Raw genomic sequence first — 22,602 nt, 5'->3', positions numbered from 1 at the left:
TTCCTGAGACTGGAGAAAATGGTTGGGGCGGCAGAACATTACAATAGCTTTATATGCAGATAGAGTGCTCCAATATATTCGTGATTGTGCAAATCGGCAATTAATGACGCGCATATTTTTGCGCAATATGTCCAACTTCATATTTTTGCTACCTCCCACTAACTATCTATATTATTATATACAGTATATATAAGCTATCTAACTATCTAATGTAATGACACAGCAAAGCACAGAGCACAGCAATGACACTGCTGTCTCTCTCAGAACTCCATAACACTACTGCTGGGGAGGTTCTTATATAGTTAGGGGTAGGAAACTTTCCTATTGGTTGCTAGGGATGTTGCTAAGTTCAGACGAAGATATTGCAGCCTTCTCATTGGCCCACAAGCAAGAAGGGAGGTTACTGATGGAAAAAAAATCTAGAATATATAGCACTATATGAATTTTTTTTGCAAATTCTCGAAGTGGCGATATTTGCGATTCAAATTTGCGATACGAATATTCGTGCCCAACACTAGTAACCATACCTCCAACCTTCCCGGATCCAGCGGAACAGTCCCAGATTTCCCTGGCTGTCCCGCTATCAGCTGAGGTGTGTCCCGCTATCAGCTGATTGTAATGGTGAAGCAGGAAGCCATCTGCTCTCTGCTCCGGCTGCTGGGCTGTGTAGGACGAGCAGTCCTAGCCGGGAATCAGCCTCTGCTCCACCTCCACAGTATCCTGCTGCTGCTGAGGGATGCTGTAAGAATCATCCGAGGGGGGCACATACCTGGGCATAACTACTGTGAAAGGGGGCACATCTGGGCATAACTACTGTGAGGGCGGTGCATGTGGGCATTACTACTGTGAAAGGGGGCACATCTGGGCATAACTACTGTGAGGGGCACATTTGAGCATTACTACTGTAAAGGGGGCACAATGTGGGCATAACTACTGTGAAGGGGCACATATGAGCATTACTACTGTGAAGGGAGCACAATGTGGGCATAACTACTGTGAAAGAGGCACACATGGGCATAACTACTGTGAGGGGCATGTCTGGGCCTAACTACTTTGAGGGACATAACTACTGTGAAAGGGGCACATGGGAGCATTACTATTGTGAAGGGGGCACAATGTGGGCATTACTTCTGCAAAGGGACATATATGGCCATAAGTACTGTGAAACAGGCACAATGTGGGCATTACTATTGTGAAAGTAGCACATATGGGCATAACTACTGTGAAAGGGGCACATATGGGCATAACAACTCTGGGGGCACAATGTGGGCATTACTACATTGAAGGGGGCATGTGTGGGCATTATTACTGTGTGCTGACACAAGGGGGGTAATTACTATGTGGGGGTATTAAGGGGACTGGTTACAAACTGCAGAGAAAGACTGGGGTGAACAGGCAGCACAGGAATATCCATCGAGTGCCTGCAGCTCTGCTATTATAACACAAGGTGTCGCTGTGTCCTAGTAAACGCAATAGACTCTGACAGACCAGACGTGAGCGAGTTCTCAGAACTGAGCCGTTTGCGTGGAGACAGGGTATGAATATAATAAAGGGGCGGGGCAAGCGGGCTCGCTGGGCGGGGTTTTGTCTGAGTGACACGATGTGTGGGAGGGGGCGGGGAGCTGGCAGAGGTGAGCTGAGTTCCGGGCTTCTGCTACCTTGTCCTGTCAACACCGGAGAGCTGGAGCAGCCGTCAGCATGCAGCCTCCTCCTAGGAAAGTGAGTATGGCTGCAGGGGAGACCCCGGGGGTCCTGTGGTAGAGGGGCTGTCACCTGTCACTGGAGTCCAGGCTGCCGCTGTACCTGTCCTTGTTTACATGGCACAGGGCAGGAAATCCTGCAAGCATTCCACAAGCTGCAGGACATGTCCAGTCATCTGATCACTAGTGCCAGGTGCCCACTGCAGTTCAACCCATTGGGCACTATGGGCATCGGAGGAGCACTGACAGCTCCTAGGGCACTGCCCACCTGTCCTGTTCATTCTGCTGTGTATTCTGCACACCTAGGAGGTTATATCTGAAGTCAGATGTGCTTGTGTCTGCGTTGGCACAATGTGCGCCAAATTCATCAAATATGGCACGTGGAGACGGCACTCCATTCTTTACACAGCCCTCCCACTGGAGGGAGATTGCGCCATAGTTGATAAGTCTGGCAGCATTATGCACCAAAAACGCAGAAAACCTGCTATAAATAGTGTAGGTTTATGTTCGGGTTTTGGTGCAAATTTCTTGCAGATTTTCGGCCCCATGTGCAGCCACCCTTTGGACCTGTTCGCTCAAGGTTTTTCAGTGGGAGGCAGAACTTGTTTTCTTTTTTCCACGCTGAAAAAAACGGTGGAGAAAAGAAGCAGCGAGCTCTATCCTGGCGTGGAATGGGAAGCTGAAAAACCCCGAATCTGTGCTGATTTTTCCAGCGTGTTTTCTAAGTCTACGCGCATGTTGCAGGTTTGTAGGCAGAAAATCAGCATGAAAAAAAACAACATAAAAATGCAAATAAATCCACACTATTTATTGCACTTTTTATGTGGTTTTTGGTGCGATTTTAGTGCTTAACAACCATATTGAAGTCTATGAGGAACACCAATATATATATATAAGGTGCGTATTCGTTGTAAAATCCGCACGGCAGGTCAGTTTCCACGAGTACAAAGAACCCAATGGGGAGATTTATCAAAACTGGCTCAGTTGCCCATAGCGACCAATTGGATTCCATCTTTAATTTTCTAAATTAGCTCTAAAAAATGAAAGGTGGAATCTGATTGGTTGCTATTAGAAATGAGTGAATCTGCTTTTAGGCAGGTTCAGAGTTTAAGTGAATAACGTAATGAATTCCGTTATCACGGAATGCGTCGCGTAATTCAATGCCGGCATGCCGCATGATAAGTGTATGGCCAGCTCCGAGGGATCCGTTCTGCTGGCCATACACTTGTATTATGACACGCAATGCCTCTAAAGGCATTCTGTTTGGCAAACCGGCATTGAATTGCGTTACGGATTCCGTGAGAACGGAATCCATTACGTTATTCACTTGAACCCCTGAACCTGCCAAAAGGCAGCTCCACTCAACTCTAGTTTCTATGGACAAGCAGTTTTCCTTCACAGCAGTTTTGATACATTTCCCCCACAGTCTCTTCTCTGTGTCGCCTCAGACGACTGCTCCCATATTGAGTTTCCAGCATATCCGGGCGTTAGAGATGAAAGCCTCCTCACACATGTCACTGCAGCCCCCAGACACCGAGCAGACACCGAGAGGTAAGTACACTACTGACACTTCCCAGAAGGCCGTCCAGAAAAATCAATCATCTCAACTAAGTCTACAGTATACTGCCTGGTGCTGGAGACACTACAGCTATGCTAGGACGCTGAGGAACCTCATCTGAGGGAACGAGGTGGCACATTGCTGTGGACTTCATATCTGATTCTGAGAATTAAAACGGCTGAAAACTCAGCACACCTCAGTAGGCCCTCTCATGGTACTGAGGGACTCATTCAAGTACCACTTTGAAGGGCTCTCCTTAGGATGATCAGGAGGTGATCCAACAACCCCAGGAGGGCAATCAGCCCCATTCACCACAAGGCACGGCCATACTACATATAGACGATGAAGCCATTGTCGTCTGCCTGTTCGTATTGTTGATTAAGTGGGGTCGGACACCCACCGGTCATGCATTGATGACCTATCCTAATATTGATCAAATGTGAACTTTGGCTTAAAGAGGTATTCCAGGATTTTTATTTTCTGTCAGATCCTCACGGATAAGCCATTCATATCTGGTAGGGGTCCAATAACCCACAGTGCTGATGGTCCGCTGTTGTAGAGTAACTCCGGTGCAGGAACTATATAGCTCCGTACACTCGTCGGGGGCTGGTCTGATGCCATTGAAGTGAGTGCTAGCAATGTTTCAGGTGTGCAGTTTTGGCGCTGGAGCTACTCTGCAACAGCTGACGGGCGCTGATCAGAACTTCATGACCTGCAGATCGGCCATCAGTATTAAAATCCAGAGTGCAACATTTTCTTTTGAATACTCTGTACCGATCTCAGTTGGTGAATTGTGTATATTTTGGGTTCTCAGGTGAAAGTAACCCAGGAGGTGAAGGTTCGATTTGTGGAGCAGCTGTCATGTCTGCAGAACAAGCAGCAGCAAGACACTGAACTCCTGGAAGACATCAGGTAAGAAGTGACATAAAGTGCCGCCATCTAAATCACTGGATGATTGTACTCCAATACTAATGTAAGATTCAGATTATACTGCCCATATAATGCCAGCACAGTATGAGGGTAGGATTAGTGAGGGGAGTGCACTCCTACCAACAGTGATTTAATTTTTTTTTTACATTTTTTATGGTTTTTGACAATTTTTTTAATGCATTTTTTTCATCGTTTTTTTTTTTTTTAACCCTTTTACCAGTGATGACCTATTGTCAGGATAGGTCATCATTATCAGATCGCCGGGGGTCTGATTCCCGGCACCCCCACGATCAGCTGTATGAGGAGACGGTGCATGCAGTGCGCACGTGCCGTCTCCCTTCTCTCTTCCTGTCCGCTGCTGCGGTCTGCGGTATTTGCCATAGATAGCAGTGGGCAGGAAGAGAGACTGGAGACGGCCTGTGCGCACTGCATGCACCATCTCCTTATACAGCTGATCGTGGGGACCTCCACTGAGGATAGGTCATCAATATAGGAGAGCCCGGACGACCCCTTTAACTAATGGGTGTTTTCTTCAATACAAACCCAATTTTTAGCTCATTTTAGCAGAAAAATTAGCAGAAAATGCACAGAAACGCGCTGACATGTATGGACATCTTATTTTTTTTGTGATGTTAACCATTCAGTTCATTGGGAGATTCAGCGTAGATTCCGCCCCAAGATAGGGAAAGCTGCTTCTTTTATTCCACATTTCTTCTTTTCTACATGGAAAAACAAAGCAAGTGCTGCTTCCCATTGAAATGAATAGGATGCCGTTTTGAGGTGGGAAAAAGCCCAAAAATTAGCAAGATGGATCCATCCGGACACACAATGTAAGTCAATGGGGACGGATCAGTTTTCTCTGACACGATAGAAAACGGATCCGTCCCCCATTGATTTTCAATGGTGTTCATGACGGATCTGTCATGGCTATAGAAGACATATTACAACCAGATCCATTCATGACTGATGCATGCAGTTGTATTATGGTAACGGAAGCGTTTTTACGGATCCGCAAAAAAGAAAGTAGCCTTAGATGAAAGCCTATGGAAATTATGAAATCCAGTACACACATTGACCCAGATTTACTAGTCCTAAAGATGGCGTGAGCTTTGCCAGGCTGTCTAGACCCACAGCAGATTTATCACGGGGGCTAAGGCTGGTGCAGGGACAGACACTGTTCCTTACTTTCAGACAGATTTTTGCATCTTAGGCCCTTTCCCTTTCCTGTGCATCACCACCCACTTTCCGCCAAGCCCCACCCCTTTTTGAGCATGTCAGAAAAGAAAGTGTAGAAACCCTAGATGCGCCAATTTGTTCTGTTTTTTTTAGACAGATTTTTAGTGCAGAAACATTATTATATATGGGCTGTTGTTCTTAATATTGATGTGTTTTCAATAGCATTGTTCATGGTGCTTTTTAAAAATGTTTGCATGTTGTGTTTTTCCCCCCCAAAAGATATGCTTGTGAATGAAAAAAAGCCACAGAAAAGAAACCCCATAAAAAAGCATGCGACAAGAAAAGAAAATTACGCCGATTAAGGCGCTGTCTCCTTAAGGAGAGATAGTACCCCCCAAATCCTTACTTAGGCCTCTCACCCAGTTAAGGGTACTTTCACACTTGAGTTGTGAGGATCCGGCAGGCAGTTCCACCGCTGTAACTGCCTGCTGGATCTGGAAATCAGTGTGCAAATGGATATCGTTTGTAGACAGATCCGGATGCGAATCCGTCTGACAAATGCATTGAAATTCAGGATCCTTCTCTCCGGTGTCATCTGGAAAAACGGATCCGGTATTTATTTATTTTCGCATTTTGAAAGGGCTGCGCATGCACAGACCGGGAAACCGGATCCGATTTTCCAGAACACTTGGTACCGGATCCGGCATTAATACATTTCAATGGGAATTAATGGCGGATCCGCCATTCCGGCAAGTGTTCTGGAATTTTGGCCGGAGAAAATACGGCAGCATGTTGCAGTATTTTCTACGGCCAAATACCGTAAAGGGACTGAACTGAAGACATCCTGATGCATACTGAACGGAATGCTCTCCATTCAGAATGCATTAGGATAAAACTGAAGCGTTTTTTTTTTTCGGTATTGAGCCTCTAGGACGGAACTCAATACCGGAAAAAGAGTAATGCTAGTGTGAAAGTACCCTAAGCCAGTACTCTGTGCTCTGCACTGATGAGGGGCAATCACCCCGAAACAGCCGCCTGCAGATGAGGTGCTGGCTTATTTATTATCCAAGTCATGTCTCAAGGACTATTTAAAGGGTCAAACACTGACTTATCGGATATTTGCCTTGCATCTGGTGGCATCAGAGGCAGAGCTTGTTAAGAGATCATTTACATCCCTTTCTTCTATGACTTTTAGGGTTTTTTAGGGCATTATAAAAAAATAAAAAAAACACTAGCACAGATTTATGTGTTGGGGCCCTAAAACAATGTTATGGTGCAGTGTTCTTTTCTTCCTGCAAAGCTTCTCCAGTTCTCATCCGATTCCATAGCAGGTGATTGGAACCTCCTCTAGGGAAATACAGAAATGGAGACTGGAAAATTGCCTGGTATTTTTGGTTGCTATACAGTGCATGGGTACTAGGTGACTGGCCGTGGTTGAGCTCCTCACCCTTCTTGATCTAGGTAACCCTTAAACTCCTGTAAGCGGAGCCTGATGTAAGATGATATCACTTGAATTGAAGGAAGCAGCCTTGCCGAGGTCCAGTGCTCTAACTCTCTACGTAGCATACTTTAGCCGTGCATTCACTTCCTTTCAGTGGGAAGCTAAGTAAACTGTGTGAAAGCTGGCTTTTTTCTTATTGAGTGGGAGGATAGCGGCACATTGAGGCAGTAGTCCCGTTTGGAAATGCATCTGACACAGCAGTATTGATGCTGGAAACCTAGAGTTTATACAGCTCGGTGTTTGCTTTTAGTTATATAGTGCTATGTTACAGAATTGTTATACAATAAGGCGGATTTAACACTGCAGGAAATGTCATGTCCCTAAAGTTCCACCAACGAAATAGACAGTGACAGCCTGTATTCTGCAGTCTTTTCACAGTCTACAGGGCACGGTAGGGTGTATCTGGTCTCAAGGGTGACTGTCATTGCATTGTATTACCTACTGTTACATAGTTACATAGTTAATATGGTTGAAAAAAGACATAAGTCCATCAAGTTCGACCAAGGAATTGGTGGGGACATGAATCCCAGAAGGAAGTACTGAAAACACAATTTAAGATTTTCTGTCATTGCTGCAGAACTAGTGGATATTTTCAGCAATTTAAAGGCTATGGACATTGTGGGGGTAATTTTTTCATTATTAAATTCTACTTATCTAAAAAAACATTTTTCAGATCTGTCTTTATGGAAAATGGACAACAGTTTTGTCTTTAATAGGTTTCAGTTTTATTTCATCTGCGGACTGTTCCTTCTCCTTCTCAGTAAATCCGCCAGGGAGCTGCTTTGCAAACTTGATCTGTATCCCTTTTCTCTAGTTCCCTGACAGCTCATAAACATTCATTTAAAGGCAGGCTTGGACCACCCCCTGCACAAGTAGCACATATCACAGTAGACTTACTACCTATAGATAAGCAGTGTACAGCACCTCAACCAGCCTAAGGGCTCTTTCACACTTGAGTTGTTTTCTTCCGGCATAGAGTTCCGTCATCGGGGCTCTATGCCGGAAGAATCCTGATCAGTTTTATCCTAATGCATTCTGAATAGAGTGAAATCCGTTCAGGATGCATCAGGATGTCTTCAGTTCCGGAACGGAACGTTTTTTGGCCGGAGAAAATACCGCAGCATGCTGCGCTTTTTGCTCCGGCCAAAAATCATGAAGACTTGCCGCAAGGCCGGATCCGGAATTAATGCCCATTGAAAGGCATTGATCCGGATCCGGCCTTAAGCTAAACGTCGTTTCGGCGCATTGCCGGATACGACGTTTAGCTTTTTCTGAATGGTTACCATGGCTGCCGGGACGCTAAAGTCCTGGCAGCCATGGTAAAGTGTAGTGGGGCTGGCCGGGGAGCAGCATACTAACCGTCCGTGCGGCTCCCGGGGCGCCCCAGAGTGACGTCAGGGCGCCCCAAGCGCATGGATCACGTGATCGCATGGCACGTCATCCATGCGCATGGGGCGCTCTGACGTCATTCTGGAGCGCCCCAGGAGCCGCACGGACTGTAAGTATACCGCTCCCCCGCTCCTACTATGGCAACCAGGACTTTAATAGCATCCTGGCTGCCATAGTAACACTGAAAGCATTTTGAAGACAGATCCGTCTTCATATGCTTTCAGTACACTTGCGTTTTTCTGGATCCGGGCGTGTAATTCCGGCAAGTGGAGTACACGCCGGATCCGGACAAAGTGTGAAAGAGGCCTTAGTTCATATAAAAAACCTCAGGGCGCGCACCCGTCCGCAGATTCCGGATAGAGTCACTGAGGTCGGTCATTGCGTCCATGGAACCCGGGGAGTACCTGTCCTCGATAGACATCAAGGACGCTTAGCTTCACGTTCCCATATGCGTCAGTCATCAGAGGTTTGTCCGGTTCGCAGTGGGTCCATTTTACTACCAATTTGTGGCCTACATCAATCACCAGGGTGGCACCTGGAGCCCGACAGTCATGGAGGAGACGGCGCTAATTTTTTGCTGGGCGGAGAAACATGTTCCGGCGCTATTGGCAGTTCACATTCCAGGCGTAGACAACTGGATCGCGGACTTTCTCAGCTGGGAGTGTCTCGATCCTGGCGAGTGGGCTCTTCACCCACAGGTCTTTCAGAACATCTGCGAGAGGTGGGGTCAGCCGGATGTGGATCTCATGGAGTCACAGCTCAACAACAAGGTCGAGGACTTCGTCGACCAGTCCAGGGACCCTGGTGATCCTGTGGAGTCGGTTCACGTTTCCTTATGTGTTCCCGCCTTTTCCGCTAATTCTGCGGCTTCTCAGGAAGATCAGGTCTGATGGACCGCCCGTAATTCTCGTGGCCCCAGATTGGCCGCGCAGGGTGTTGCATGCATCCCTAGTTGCACTTCTTGCCGACGAACCATGGCATCTTCCTCTTCAGGAGGACTTGCTGTCGCAGGGGCCGATCTTCCACACGAATTTAGGGTTGCTACATCTAACAGCATGGCTGTTGAAGCTGTCGTACTGACGGCTCTGGGTTTTTCGGATGCAGTGGTCCAGACTATGATTCATGCCAGGAAGCAGTCGTCTTCCAGAATCTACCACCAGACTTGGAAGTCCTACTTTAGTTAGTGCAAGCGGTGACAGGTGTCTCCCGTTTGTTTTTCTTTGCCGAGACTTTTGGCTATCCTGCAGTCGGGCATGGACATGGGGCTGGCTCTCGGCTCTCTCAAAGGGCAAGTGTCGGCTCTCTCCATTCTTTTTCAGCGAAATTCAACTTCGCTTTCGGAGGTTCAGACTTTTCTGCAGGGGGTGGCGCCTCCCTTCTGTCCTCCATTGGATCCTTGGGATCTTAATCTAGTGCTCAACGCTCTTCAATCTTCTCCGTTTGAGCCTTTGCAGCAGGTGTCGCTGCGCTTCCTGTCTTATAAGGTGGCTTTTTTTGTTGCAATTACTTCTATCCGTAGAGTGTCGGAACTTGCGGCACTGTCATGTCGGTTGCCCTTCCTGATCCTCCATCAGGATAAGGTGGTCTTTCGCCCCCTGTGCAGTTCTTGTTGCTGAAGGTGGTGTCGATATTCCATCTAAATTAGATTATTTTGTTTATGGGTCTTTTCGGGCCTGTGTGGTTCTTGGTTTGCACATAATGTGATTTTCTTATGTCTGCCTTCTCCTACTGCTTTTGCACTAAACTGATTAGCTTGGTCCCTGCAGGAAGGGATATAGCTGAAGGGAGGAGCTCACACTTTTGTGCTTAGTGTCCGCCTCCTAGCGGCAAAAGCTATACCCATGTTTAATGCCTGTGTACCCCAATGAACAGAAGAGAAACAGATTTTATGGTAAGTATAAAAATCTAGTTTTTAACAGCGACCCACCTTCTCAAAGTTGCTGCAGGGACCCCCATAATCAACTATCTTGTAGCGCCTTGCTACCGTCTGCAGTTGTGTGAGCAGGAAATATTTGAATGTATCCCAATGGAGTTCCGGGGACGTACGGGACTCTCCATAGGTAAAGCTAGGCAGAGGCTTCTGCCCAGCAGTGAGCCTGATGATGTCACCTGTACTAATATGCAGGGTTTAGCGCTTCCCTAGCATGCAAAATGGCTAGGGCAGAGCTAAAGCCTGCCCATCAGTGCCGGTGACGTCACCGGGCTCACTGCTAGGTGGAAGCCTCCACCTAGTAGTGTAAAAATATAAACAAAAAAGCCCTTGCCCTGAACTATACTGCACAGGGCAAGGGAGAGCATCGGAGCATGAAATGCTCATATCAGAGGGGCTGCCTGGGTGAAAAAGGGGATATGTCCGGGTTCAGCTCTGACCCTGGACAACCCCTTTAAAGGGGTTGTGTCACGAAAAATATTGTACAGTTTTCAAACCAGCATCTGCTTCTGAAGGCTTTTGTAATTGCATGTAAATTTAGTGTAGCCACTGAGCTATTTAATAAAATGTACCTCTGTGGTAGCACATGCTCAGTTTTAATCTTGAACTGTCATATCTTCTGTTAGAACCTGTGGCAGTTATAGGGAAAGAGCTGCAACAGAAATGACACATCCCCCGAGCTGCCGTCTTGAAATTAATCTAGCTGAGCTGTTGGAACAATTTTTACTTCAATCATGGTATAATCCTTTAACCACTTCAGCCCCGCTAGCTGAAACCCCCTTCATGACCAGAGCACTTTTTACACTTCGGCACTACACTACTTTCACTGTTTATCGCTCGGTCATGCAACTTACCACCCAAATGAATTTTACCTTCTTTTCTTCTCACTAATAGAGCTTTCATTTGGTGGTATTTTATTGCTGCTGACATTTTTACTTTTTTTGTTATTAATCGAGATGTAACGATTTTTTTGAAAAAAAATGACATTTTTCACTTTCAGCTGTAAAATTTTGCAAAAAAAACGACATCCATATATACATTTTTCGCTAAATTTATAGTTCTACATGTCTTTGAAAAAAAAAAAAATGTTTGGGCAAAAAAAATGGTTTGGTTTACAAACTATGGTACAAGAATGTGAATTTCCGCTTTTTGAAGCAGCTCTGACTTTCTGAGCACCTGTCATGTTTCCTGAGGTTCTACAATGCCCAAACAGTAGAAAAAACCCACAAATGACCCCATTTCGGAAAGTAGACACCCTAAGGTATTCGCTGATGGGCATAGTGAGTTCATAGAACTTTTTATTTTTTGTCACAAGTTAGCGGAAAATGATGATGATTTTTTATTTTTATTTTTTTCTTACAAAGTCTCATATTCCACTAACTTGCGACAAAAAATTAAAAATTCTAGGAACTCGCCATGCCCCTCACGGAATACCTTGGGGTGTCTTCTTTCCAAAATGGGGTCACTTATGGGGTAGTTATACTGCCCTGGCAATTTAGGGGCCCAAATGTGTGAGAAGAACTTTGCAATCAAAATGTGTAAAAAATGACCGGTGAAATCCGAAAGGTGCACTTTGGAATATGTGCCCCTTTGCCCACCTTGGCTGCAAAAAAGTGTCACACATCTGGTATTGCCGTACTCAGGAGAAGTTGGGGAATGTGTTTTGGGGTGTCATTTTACATATACCCATGCTGGGTGAGAGAAATATCTTGGCAAAAGACAACTTTTCCCATCTTTTTTATAAGATATTTTTCTCACCCAGCATGGGTATATGTAAAATGACACCCCAAAACACATTCCCCAACTTCTCCTGAGTACGGCGATACCAGATGTGTGACACTTTTTTGCAGCCAAGGTGGGCAAAGGGGCACATATTCCAAAGTGCATCTTTCGGATTTCGCAGGCCATTTTTTACACATTTTGATTGCAAGGTACTTCTTACACATTTGGGCCCCTAAATTGCCAGGGCAGTATAACTACGCCACAAGTGACCCCATTTTGGAAAGAAGACACCCCAAGGTATTCCGTGAGGGGCACGGCGAGTTCCTAGAATTTTTTATTTTTTGTCGCAAGTTAGTGGAATATGAGACTTTGTAAGGAAAAAAGAAAAAAAAAGAAAAATCATCATTTTCCGCTAACTTGTGACAAAAAATAAAAAATTCTAGGAACTCGCCCTGCCCCTCACGGAATACCTTGGGGTGTCTTCTTTCCAAAATGGGGTCACTTGTGGCGTAGTTATACTGCCCTGGCAATTTAGGGGCCCAAATGTGTAAGAAGTACCTTGCAATCAAAATCTGTAAAAAATGGCCTGCGAAATCCGAAAGGTGCACTTTGGAATATGTGCCCCTTTGCCCACCTTGGCAGCAAAAAGTGTGACACATCTGGTATCGCCGTACTCAGGAGAAGTTGGGGAATGTGTTTTGGGTGTCATTTTACATATAACCATGCTGGGTGAGAGAAATATCTTGGCAAAAGACAACTTTTCCCATTTTTTTTATACAAAGTTGACTTTTTAGGGGCCCTAAAGCGTGAGAAGAAGTCTGGAATATAAATGTCTAAAAATGTTTACGCATTTGGATTCCGTGAGGGGTATGGCGAGTTCATGTGAGATTTTATTTTTTGACACAACTTAGTGGAATATGAGACTTAGTAAGAAAAAACAAAAACAAACAAAAAATTTCCGCTAACTTGGGCCAAAAAAATGTCTGAATGGAGCCTTACGGGGGGGGGTGATCAATGACAGGGGGGTGATCACCCATATAGACTCCCGGATCACCCCCCTGTCATTGATCACCCCCCTGTAAGGCTCCATTCAGACGTCCGTATGATTTTTACGGATCCATGGATCGGATCCGCAAAACACATGCGGACGTCTGAATGGAGCCTTACAGGGGGGTGATCAATGACAGGGGGGTGATCACCCATATAGACTCCCTGATCACCCCCCTGTCATTGATCACCCCCCTGTAAGGCTCCATTCAGACGTCCGTATGATTTTTACGGATCCATGGATACATGGATCGGATCCGCAAAACACATGCGGACGTCTGTATGGAGCCTTACAGGGAGGTTATCAATGACAGGGGGTGATCAGGGTGATCACCCCCCTGTCACTGATCACCCCCCCGTAAGGCTCCATTCAGACGTCCGTATGATTTTTACGGATCCATGGATACATGGATCGGATCCGCAAAACACATGCGGACGTCTGAATGGAGCCTTACAGGGGGGTTATCAATGACAGGGGGTGATCAGGATGATCACCCCCCTGTCACTGATCACCCCCCCCTGTAAGGCTCCATTCAGACGTCCGTATGATTTTTACGGATCCATGGATACATAGATCGGATCCGCAAAACACATGCGGACGTCTGAATGGAGCCTTACAGGGGGGTGATCAATGACAGGGGGGGTGATCAATGACAGGGGGGTGATCAGGGAGTGTATATGGGTGATCACCCGCCTGTCATTGATCACCCCCCTGTAAGGCTCCATTCAGACGTCCGCATGTGTTTTGCGGATCCGATCCATGTATCCGTAAAAATCATGCGGATGTCTGAATGGAGCCTTACAGGGGGGTGATCAATGACAGGGGGTGATCAGGGAGTGTATATGGGTGATCACCCGCCTGTCATTGATCACCCCCCTGTAAGGCTCCATTCAGACGCCCGCATGTGTTTTGCGGATCCGATCCATGTATCCATGGATCCGTAAAAATCATACGGACGTCTGAACGGAGCCTGACGGGGGGTGATCAATGATAGGGGGGTGATCAATGACAGGGGGTGATCAGGGAGTGTATATGGGTGATCATCTGCCTGTCATTGATCACCCCCCTGTAAGGCTCCATTCAGACGTCCGCATGTGTTTTGCGGATCCGATCCATGTATCCGTGGATCCGTAAAAATCATACGGACGTCTGAACGGAGCCTGACAGGGGGGTGATCAATGACAGGGGGGTGATCAATGACAGGGGGGTGATCAGGGAGTTTATATGGGGTGATCATGGGTGATCAGGGGTTCATAAAGGGTTAATAAGTGACGGGGGGGGGGGGGTGTAGTGTAGTGTTTGGTGCGACTTTACTGACCTACCTATGTCCTCTGGTGGTCGATCCTAACAAAAGGGACCACCAGAGGACCAGGTAGCAGGTATATTAGACGCTGTTATCAAAACAGCGTCTAATATACCTGTTAGGGGTTAAAAAAATCAGATCTCCAGCCTGCCAGCGAGCGATCGCCGCTGGCAGGCTGGAGATCCACTCGCTTACCTTCCGTTCCTGTGTGCGCGCGTTCACAGGAAATCCCGGCCCTCGCGAGATGACGCGTATATGCGTCGTCGTGCGCAGGGCTGCCGCCTCCGGACCGCACATCTGCGTTAGGCGGTCCGGAGGCGGTTAAAGATGGTCTGATAAAACAGAGATAAGTAGAATGCAAAAATAGAAAAATGTCCCGAAAGTTGTCCATAGCATGTCATTTTTAGTTTTTATTATTGTTCCAATGCATCTAAAATGGTAGATGAAACAATTTTGCTAATAGTCCAAAGGTTAGATGAAAGTGAGCACAACTGGAGGATCATGCTATACAAGGTTTCTCTGGGCTGAGCGTGGAGGAATCTAACAGCCTCCTTGATTTCTCTTGATTCAGTGTTGATAGGGTTAATGACCACTTCCCTTTTCTCTGCTGTTGCTCAGTGGTCATCAGTTCTACCCTTTATAGTCTCACTCCACCCTTCTGACTATGCGGTTGATAGCTTAATTTGGGTTTGACTGATTTGTGTGAGATCCTCTCTGGTTGTGTCATTGTTCTTCCATCTCTACAGAAGTTAAGAGTTGCATTTGTTTGTATTTGTTATATTCCCTGCTGTTGTATCTGGGCCTGAAACAGAGACTTTAATTTGTCCGTCTGGGGAGGAATGGGTTGTCTCTAGTCCTATACTTATTCCAGGGCTTTATAGGGAAATCAGGGCCTAGGTATCCTGCTTATGAATACTCCTACCTTTTAAGGTTTATTTATATTGATAGGTAGTCAGGGCCCAGATTAGGGTTGTCTAGGAGGTGACCTGTTTCTTCCCTAGTTTCCAGGCCCAGTTACTGTTCCCCTTCCCTCATGTGTTCAGTGTGGAGTTTCCCCCACACACTGATCGTGACAGGAGGGCTTTCTGGAGGCCTATAATCTTGAGATCAATAAGACTAATCAGTCGTGATCGCCATGCTGCCCATAGTCTATACACATCACTTATTGAGCATTGAATGAGTGAAATTAGAGACAGCAGCATTCTTCTCTTCTGAGTCCTTGTCATAAAACATGGTTCCTATGACCTATTGAGGTTTACATTTTCCCAGCATAATGTAAAATCTGTTTTTCTCATTGGCCCTTCTCCTTCTCTCCCATGGTTATACCAGCCAGTGTTGTTCAGTCAGCTGCTCATTTTATTTGTTGTCTATCTGTAAACTTTTAAATCTAAGTGTGGTGCTGTGCTCAGGATCTGAGATCAGTTCTCCTTTCTAAGCACTTCATTATAGTCTATGAGGAAACCACAACCACACGTAACTTTAGAATAGTACACTGCCTTTTACAATGAAAAGTGCAATTATGGGTCTACCATATAATATGCTTAATTCTGAATACAGGCCATGATCTCAGCATCCTCATTGCTTTACTACATATTGACTGTTTAGTTTAGAATTAAAGGGAATGTGTCATAAGAAAATGACCTGTTGTTTTAATATTTAAAGGGGTTATCAGAGTCTTGAAATGGTCCCCCATATGCCCGGGCCCTTCACATTGATTCCACTTACCTGGCTCCCTGCTCCCTGCACCGCTCCTGGTCCCCGCACAGCCTCCGCTGCTTCTCCCCGTGAGTGGATGAAAACATCCGGTGTCGGGTGAGGGGGCAGCCAATGGCAAGCGGTGACGGGGACTAGCGTCACCAGCAATGCTAGGGAGGCTTGTCTCCATCATGGGCAGAAGCAGCGGCTGCCGTGTGGGAACCAGGAGCGACGCAGGGAGCCAGGTAAGTAGATTCAGTGTGAAGGGCCCGGGCATATGACGGGCCATTTCCAGGCTCGGATAACCCCTTTAAAGGGGTTGGCCAAGTTCCATTGTAATTTTTAAAAATTCCATGTGCAGTCCTGTATGCTCCATACAGGCTGTCCATACTGTCCTCCAGCTGCCCTAAGGAAGACCCCGGTTGCCCCCGTAAACATACTCACCCTTTATATTTTTCGTTCATGGGCTGAAAGATGGCTGCAGCTTCTTCTTCTTTCTGTTTTTGGATACCTATGCAGGTTCTGAACAACAGAAAAAGTGTCTGGCTCATATAGAGGCAGCAGAATCCTCTATCTGTGCATGCTCTGGATGGGTCCACTTGCTGCTCAGCGCTTACGCAGAATAGAAGATGCAGACGCCTCTTTCTTTCAGCCCGTGGATGAGAGGAATGACAAGTGAGTATATTTACTCCACTGGGACCAGGGCAGTCCAGAGTCTCTAATAGGACAACAGGGGGCCAGTATACAGTCATGTATGCTTGTCTCGAGCATTATTGTATATGGCATAATGACAAATTACAATGTAAATTGTCCAGCCCCTTTAAAAGGTTTTTTCCAAGATTTATATACTGATGACTAGTGATGAGCGAACTTCTGTTTTAAGTTCGGCGTCTAAAGTTCGGCTTCCGGTTAGCGGAGAATCCCGATATGGTTCCCGATATGGATTCCGACTTCCGTTGTGGTCCGTGGTAGCGGAATCAATAATGGCCGATTATTGATTCCGCTACCACGGACCACAACGGAAGTCGGAATCCATATCCGGATCCAGATCGGGATTCTCCGCTAATCCAAACCCGAACTTTAGACGCCGAACTTAAAACAGAAGTTCGCTCATCTCTACTGATGACCTCTCTGCTGGATTGGTCATCAGTATCTGAGGAAGCCACAGCCTTCTCTCTGCTTTTCTTAGGCTGAGTGATGACACGTTCACGCCTAGAAGCAGCTGAGCCCCATTCAAGTGAATAGGGCAGAGTGCGATACCAAAAACATCCTCTATATAATGTACGGCACTGTGCTTGGTAAGCAGGCTGCAGGGCTCACAGGTGCCTTCTCAAATAGCTGATTGGTTGGGGTCCTGGGTGTCAGACCTCCACCAATCAGATACTGATGACCTATTGAGAGGATAGGCCATCAGTATTAAAGTCCTGGAAAACCCTTTTAAACATATTTTTCTCAAAATTTTTGGTATTTTTTCATTTCTATGTGGATATGTATATACATATTTAAAAAAAATCCTGAGATCATGCAGTTTTCATACTGGCCGCTGAGTGGTTTCCCATGGTATCTGTGCATGCTGTAAAGCATCAATCTGCATGCTGTTAAAGAGGGTTGCCAGATTGAAACAAATACTTATTTCCAGGGTGGAAATCAGATTTATTTGTATATAAAATGCTTTTTGAGGAAAATATATTGCCATCCAAAGGTTATTCCATCATGAAATAAAGATTAGTTTTTTAATTATGTAGAATAAGGCTGTACATGGACTCCCATATTGTTGAATGGCTGAGGGACAGACAACAGAGGGTTGTAGTCAATGGAGTATATTCACACCATGGTCTTGTTCCCAGTGGGGTACCTCAGGGATCTGTTCTGGAACCCATATTGTTTAATATCTTTATCAGCGAAATTGCAGAAGGCCTCGATGGTAAGGTGTGTCTTTTTGCTGATGACACAAAGATTTGCAACAGGGTTGGTGTTCCTGGAGGGATACACCAAATGGAAAAGGATTTAGGAAAACTAGAGGAATGGTCAAAAATCGGGCAACTAAAATTTAATGTTGATAAGTGCAAGATAATGCACCTGGGGCGTAAAAACCCAAGAGCAGAATATAAAATCAGTGATACAGTCCTAACCTCAGTATCTGAGGAAAGGGATTTAGGGATCATTATTTCAGAATACTTCAAAAGGTAGGCAGACAATGTCATAGAGCAGCAGGAAATGCTAGCAGAATGCTTGGGTGTATAGGGAGAGGCATTACCAGTAGAAAGAGGGAGGTGCTCATGCCGCTCTACAGAGCACTAGTGAGACCTCATTTGGAGTATTGTGCGCAGTACTGGAGACCATATCTCCAAAAGGATATTGATACTTTGGAGAGAGTTCAGAGAAGAGCTACTAAACTGGTACATGGATTGCAGGATAAAACTTACCAGGAAAGATTAAAGGACCTTAACATGTATAGCTTGGAAGAAAGACGAGACAGAGGGGTTATGATAGAAACTTTTTTTTTTTTTTATAAATAATTTATTTTATTTTCAAAAAAGGAGATAGAAAAACAGGAGATTACAATGTATCAAATCGGGTATCATATTAATTACTAAATACATTACCACACAATACAACGTGTTCTCATCATATATCAAATCTCCCTCTTATTTTATACCCACCCACTGCTCCCTCCCCCCACCCCTTTTTCTCTGCGGAGCCACCGCTATCCCACCTACTTTTATTTAATATTTTTATTATTTGGTATTTTTTATTTCCACCTACCCCATATCCGCTGCCAAACTATATTTTATTTTATTTTTTTTCCGTATAGGCGAGACTGTATTCATATAACTTTACCCTGTCCATATATTCTGTCCATTCCTGGAAATTAGGTTTTTTTATAGAGCCCCAGTGTTTAACTATTATTATTTTGGCCAGGGCGATACCCCGGAGCCAGAGTAGTTGCTCAATTTTATTTTTCTTTATCTCTGGGAAGGTGCCCAAGATCGCCAAGTCAATACCCACTTCATATTTCAGAGGGGAGCTATTCTGTAATTTACGAAAAATTTTAGTCCAGTACTCTTTTATACCCGGGCATTCCCACAGCAAGTGTATGTATTCACCTCTATCCTTATTACATTTATAACAGTTCTGTTTTCTATCTTTGTAAATATTATGCAAAACGGCTGGTGTATAATAGAGGCGATGTATAATTTTTAGAAGAATCCATGCATGGGCCGGGGAGACCGTAGACCTTTAAATATTTTTATAAACAATGCTCATGTAATGGGTTCCACGTTCTGCAAATCCCTTTCCCATTTACCTTCAGCTCTAAATGTGATCTGAGATAGAAACTTTTAAATACGTAAAGGGAATCAACAAGGTAAAAGAGGAGAGAATATATAAAAGAAGAAAAACTGCTACAAGAGGACATAGTTTTAAATTAGCGGGCAAAGGTTTAAAAGTAATATCAGGAAGTATTACTTTACTGAGAGAGTCGTGGATGCATGGAATAGCCTTCCTGCAGAAGTGGTAGCTGCAAATACAGTGAAGGAGTTCAAGCATGCATGGGATAGGCATAAGGCCATCCTTCATATAAGATAGGGCCAGGGGCTATCCATAGTACTTAGTATATTGGGCAGACTAGATGGGCCAAATGGTTCTTATCTGCCGACACATTCTATGTTTCTATATGTGTAATTTTTTGGGTAAATAAATTCCATTAATCCATTCATAATGTCATGCTCTTCCAGAGGTTTTTGTAAGATTATTGGGCAGTTTCTCTGACTACAAGATATTATCACAGATGCTTGGTTTACTTTTGCAGTTCTCAAAACTGAATTTGACTCAGCAGAGATCACATGCCTCTTCTTCAATGTTCTACCATGAACAGAGTTGAGAAAAAGACCTTAATTCTAACTTCTACAAACCTGAATGAATGCAGAGTCAACCTAATCAAACTAATATGAAAAGTTGTTATTCTAAAAATATTCATCTACTTGCATATTATAAGTTATACCAGCAAGAATGAGTCTTTATGTAGAAAACTATGATTTAAATCAAGCCTTACTGACTAGTGATTTAAATCGTGATTTAAATCAAATCCACCCTGCTTATTTCTCACGATAGATTTTTTTAATTATCTGGTTTTCATAAAAAAAAAATATATATATAGTTGGTGATACATTGCCTAAGGCTACATTAACACGACCGTATGTTTTTTGCAGTCCGCAAATTGCGGATCTGCAAAAAAAAGGTATGATGTCCGTAGGGCATCTGTTTTTTTGCGGATCAATGGTAACAATGCCTATCTTTGTCCGCAAAACAGACAAGAATAGGACATGTTAAAAAAAAAATTGTGGGACTACGGAACGGACATGCGGATAGCAGATTGAAATGAATGGGTCTGCATCCTATCCGCAAAAAAAACCGTAACGGACGCTGAAACAAAATACGTTCATGTGAATGTAGCCTTAGGAAGATGACACTCATAAAGCAGGAGATTCCTATAAGCTCCTAACTGCACTGGTCTGACGGCTGCATTGGATCGCCCTGCTTTAAAGGTGGATTAGCTTTCAATTGATAGTTGTTAGTGTAACGTCAAGGTAAAGAGGAAATATCCTGTCTCAATGAATCATCCGTGCAATCATTAATTCATAAATCCTACTGCTACAGTAAAAGCGTATTAGAATTTATTGTGTCTCAGAATAAGACTTAAGCCAATTCCTTTTCCTCTTCACATACAGGGTCTGGTAGATAGCCATACAACTGCCATTGATTTGTATATATAGGTTTTGCCTATAGGTAATGATGACCTGTGGGTAGCCCTGATGATGAGTAACAGTGTGTATGTAACTGTTATGCTATATTTATATATCTATTAAAGGGATTTTCCAGGAGGTAAATAGTGGCTTATTCTCAAGATACGTCATCAATGGATTCTCTAGTGACTGGTGCAATGCCATGCGACTGGCGCAAGGCAAATGTGGTGCCCATATTCAAGGGTTCTAGACTTCCCCAGGTAATTATAGACCAGTAAGCTTAAAGGGCTTGTTCGCTCTTTTTATATTGATGACCTATCCTGAGATAACAGATCAGCGGGAGCCTGACTCTCGGCAACCCTGCTGATCAGTGGTTTGAAGAGACCGCAGCACTTGGGCCTTCTCTTCACTATTTACCTGCTCTCCGTCACAACTGCAGCGAATGAGAGGTGATTACACTGCTCACCACTGCAGTTACAACGTTGAGCAGGTAAACAGTTAACAGAAGGCAGCGATTGTACGAGCTAAACAGCTAATTGGTGAGGGTGCTGGGAGTCGGGCCTCCCCCCCCTCTGTTCTGACACTGATGATCTAGCCTGAGGGTAGGTCATCAATATAAAGAAAAAAATGGATAACCCCTTTAACTTTTGTTGTGGGAAAAATGTTTGAAGGACTCCTACTGTCCATTCACACATCCACAAAATGGGTCCGCATCTGTTCCGTAACTTTGCAGAACAGGTCATTTTCAATGCGTCCGCAACAGATGCGGACAGCACACTGTGTTCTGTCCGCATCTGCGCTTCCGTTCCGCAGCCCCACAAAAAAATAGAACATGTCCTATACTTGTCCGCAGACACTGACAAGAAAAGGCATATCTATTTTAGTGCCGGCCTTGTGCGGTCTGCAAAATGCGGAACGCACATGGCTGGTGTCCGTGTTTTGTGGATCTGCAATTTGCAGAACGCAAAACAGTTGTAAACATGTGAATGGATCCTTGAGGGACTATATACAGGAGTATGTGACTGTAAATAATATGATAAGTGATAACCAACATGGGTGTACCAAGGACAGAAGTGGTCAGACTAACCTGATTTGTTTTTATGAGGAGGTTAGTAGAAGCCTGGACAGAGGGGCGGCTGTGGATATAGTTTTCTTGGACTTTGCAAATACATTTGATACTATAGACCTATAGGCTTAGGCCCCTTTTACACGGGCGTCACGGATTTGGTCCGGATGCGTTGCGGGAAACCCGCGCGAGTGCGCACGCAATTTCAGTCAGTTTTGTCTAAGATTGCATTGCATTGCATTGTTCAGTTTTTTCCGCGCGAGTGCAAAGCGTTTTAATGTGTTTTGCATGCGCGTGATAAAAAACTGAATGTTGGTACCCAGACCCGAACCCGGACTTCTTCACTGAAGTTCGGGTTTGGGTTTGGTGTTTTTTGTAGATTTTATTTTCCATTATAACATGGTTAAAAGATAGAAGGATCTGAATTTTGCCTTCTTTAATGAAATTACAAAGGAACAGCCTAAATAACGCTTAACACAATTCATAATGGGAAAATTCCTGTCTGAATTCAGCCAAATTGACCCCCATCAAGCCACACTGACACAGAACAAGCTGAGGGCCGCCATGACATTCAGTAAAGGGCCCTTTCCACAGGCCGAGAAATCCTAAAGATAATTGCTGACAAGCGTTCATAGGAACACTCGTTAGCGATTATCTGGAGGTGTAAGTAAATGATGTGATGGTGAGTACAATAAAAGAGTTCAAGAGGGGCCTGGATGTATTTCTGGAGCGTAATAATATTACAGGCTATAGCTACTAGAGAGGGGTCGTTGATCCAGGGGGTTATTCTGATTGCCTAATTGGGGAAGACATTTTTTTCCCCCTAAAGTTAGGAAAAT

At 44.7% G+C, this 22,602-nt stretch overlaps 1 protein-coding gene across 1 annotated transcript in view; it reads left to right on the top strand.

Moving 5' to 3' along the window:
- The first annotated feature begins 1,615 nt into the window (after positions 1-1,615).
- LOC122923254 (F-BAR and double SH3 domains protein 1-like) overlaps positions 1,616-22,602 on the top strand; it is an 89,307-nt gene continuing 68,320 nt past the window's right edge. Inside the window, exons 1-2 of the mRNA XM_044274035.1 lie at positions 1,616-1,719; positions 4,073-4,170. Coding sequence (XP_044129970.1) covers positions 1,699-1,719; positions 4,073-4,170 — 119 coding nt within the window. The 5' untranslated portion in view covers positions 1,616-1,698. The remainder of the gene's footprint in view (positions 1,720-4,072; positions 4,171-22,602) is intronic.

Source organism: Bufo gargarizans, unplaced genomic scaffold (assembly GCF_014858855.1).
Source record: "Bufo gargarizans isolate SCDJY-AF-19 unplaced genomic scaffold, ASM1485885v1 original_scaffold_1406_pilon, whole genome shotgun sequence".
Taxonomy (NCBI): domain Eukaryota; kingdom Metazoa; phylum Chordata; class Amphibia; order Anura; family Bufonidae; genus Bufo; species Bufo gargarizans.
Note: the sequence above shows the minus strand (reverse complement) of the source record. Positions and strands in the feature narration are given on the sequence as shown.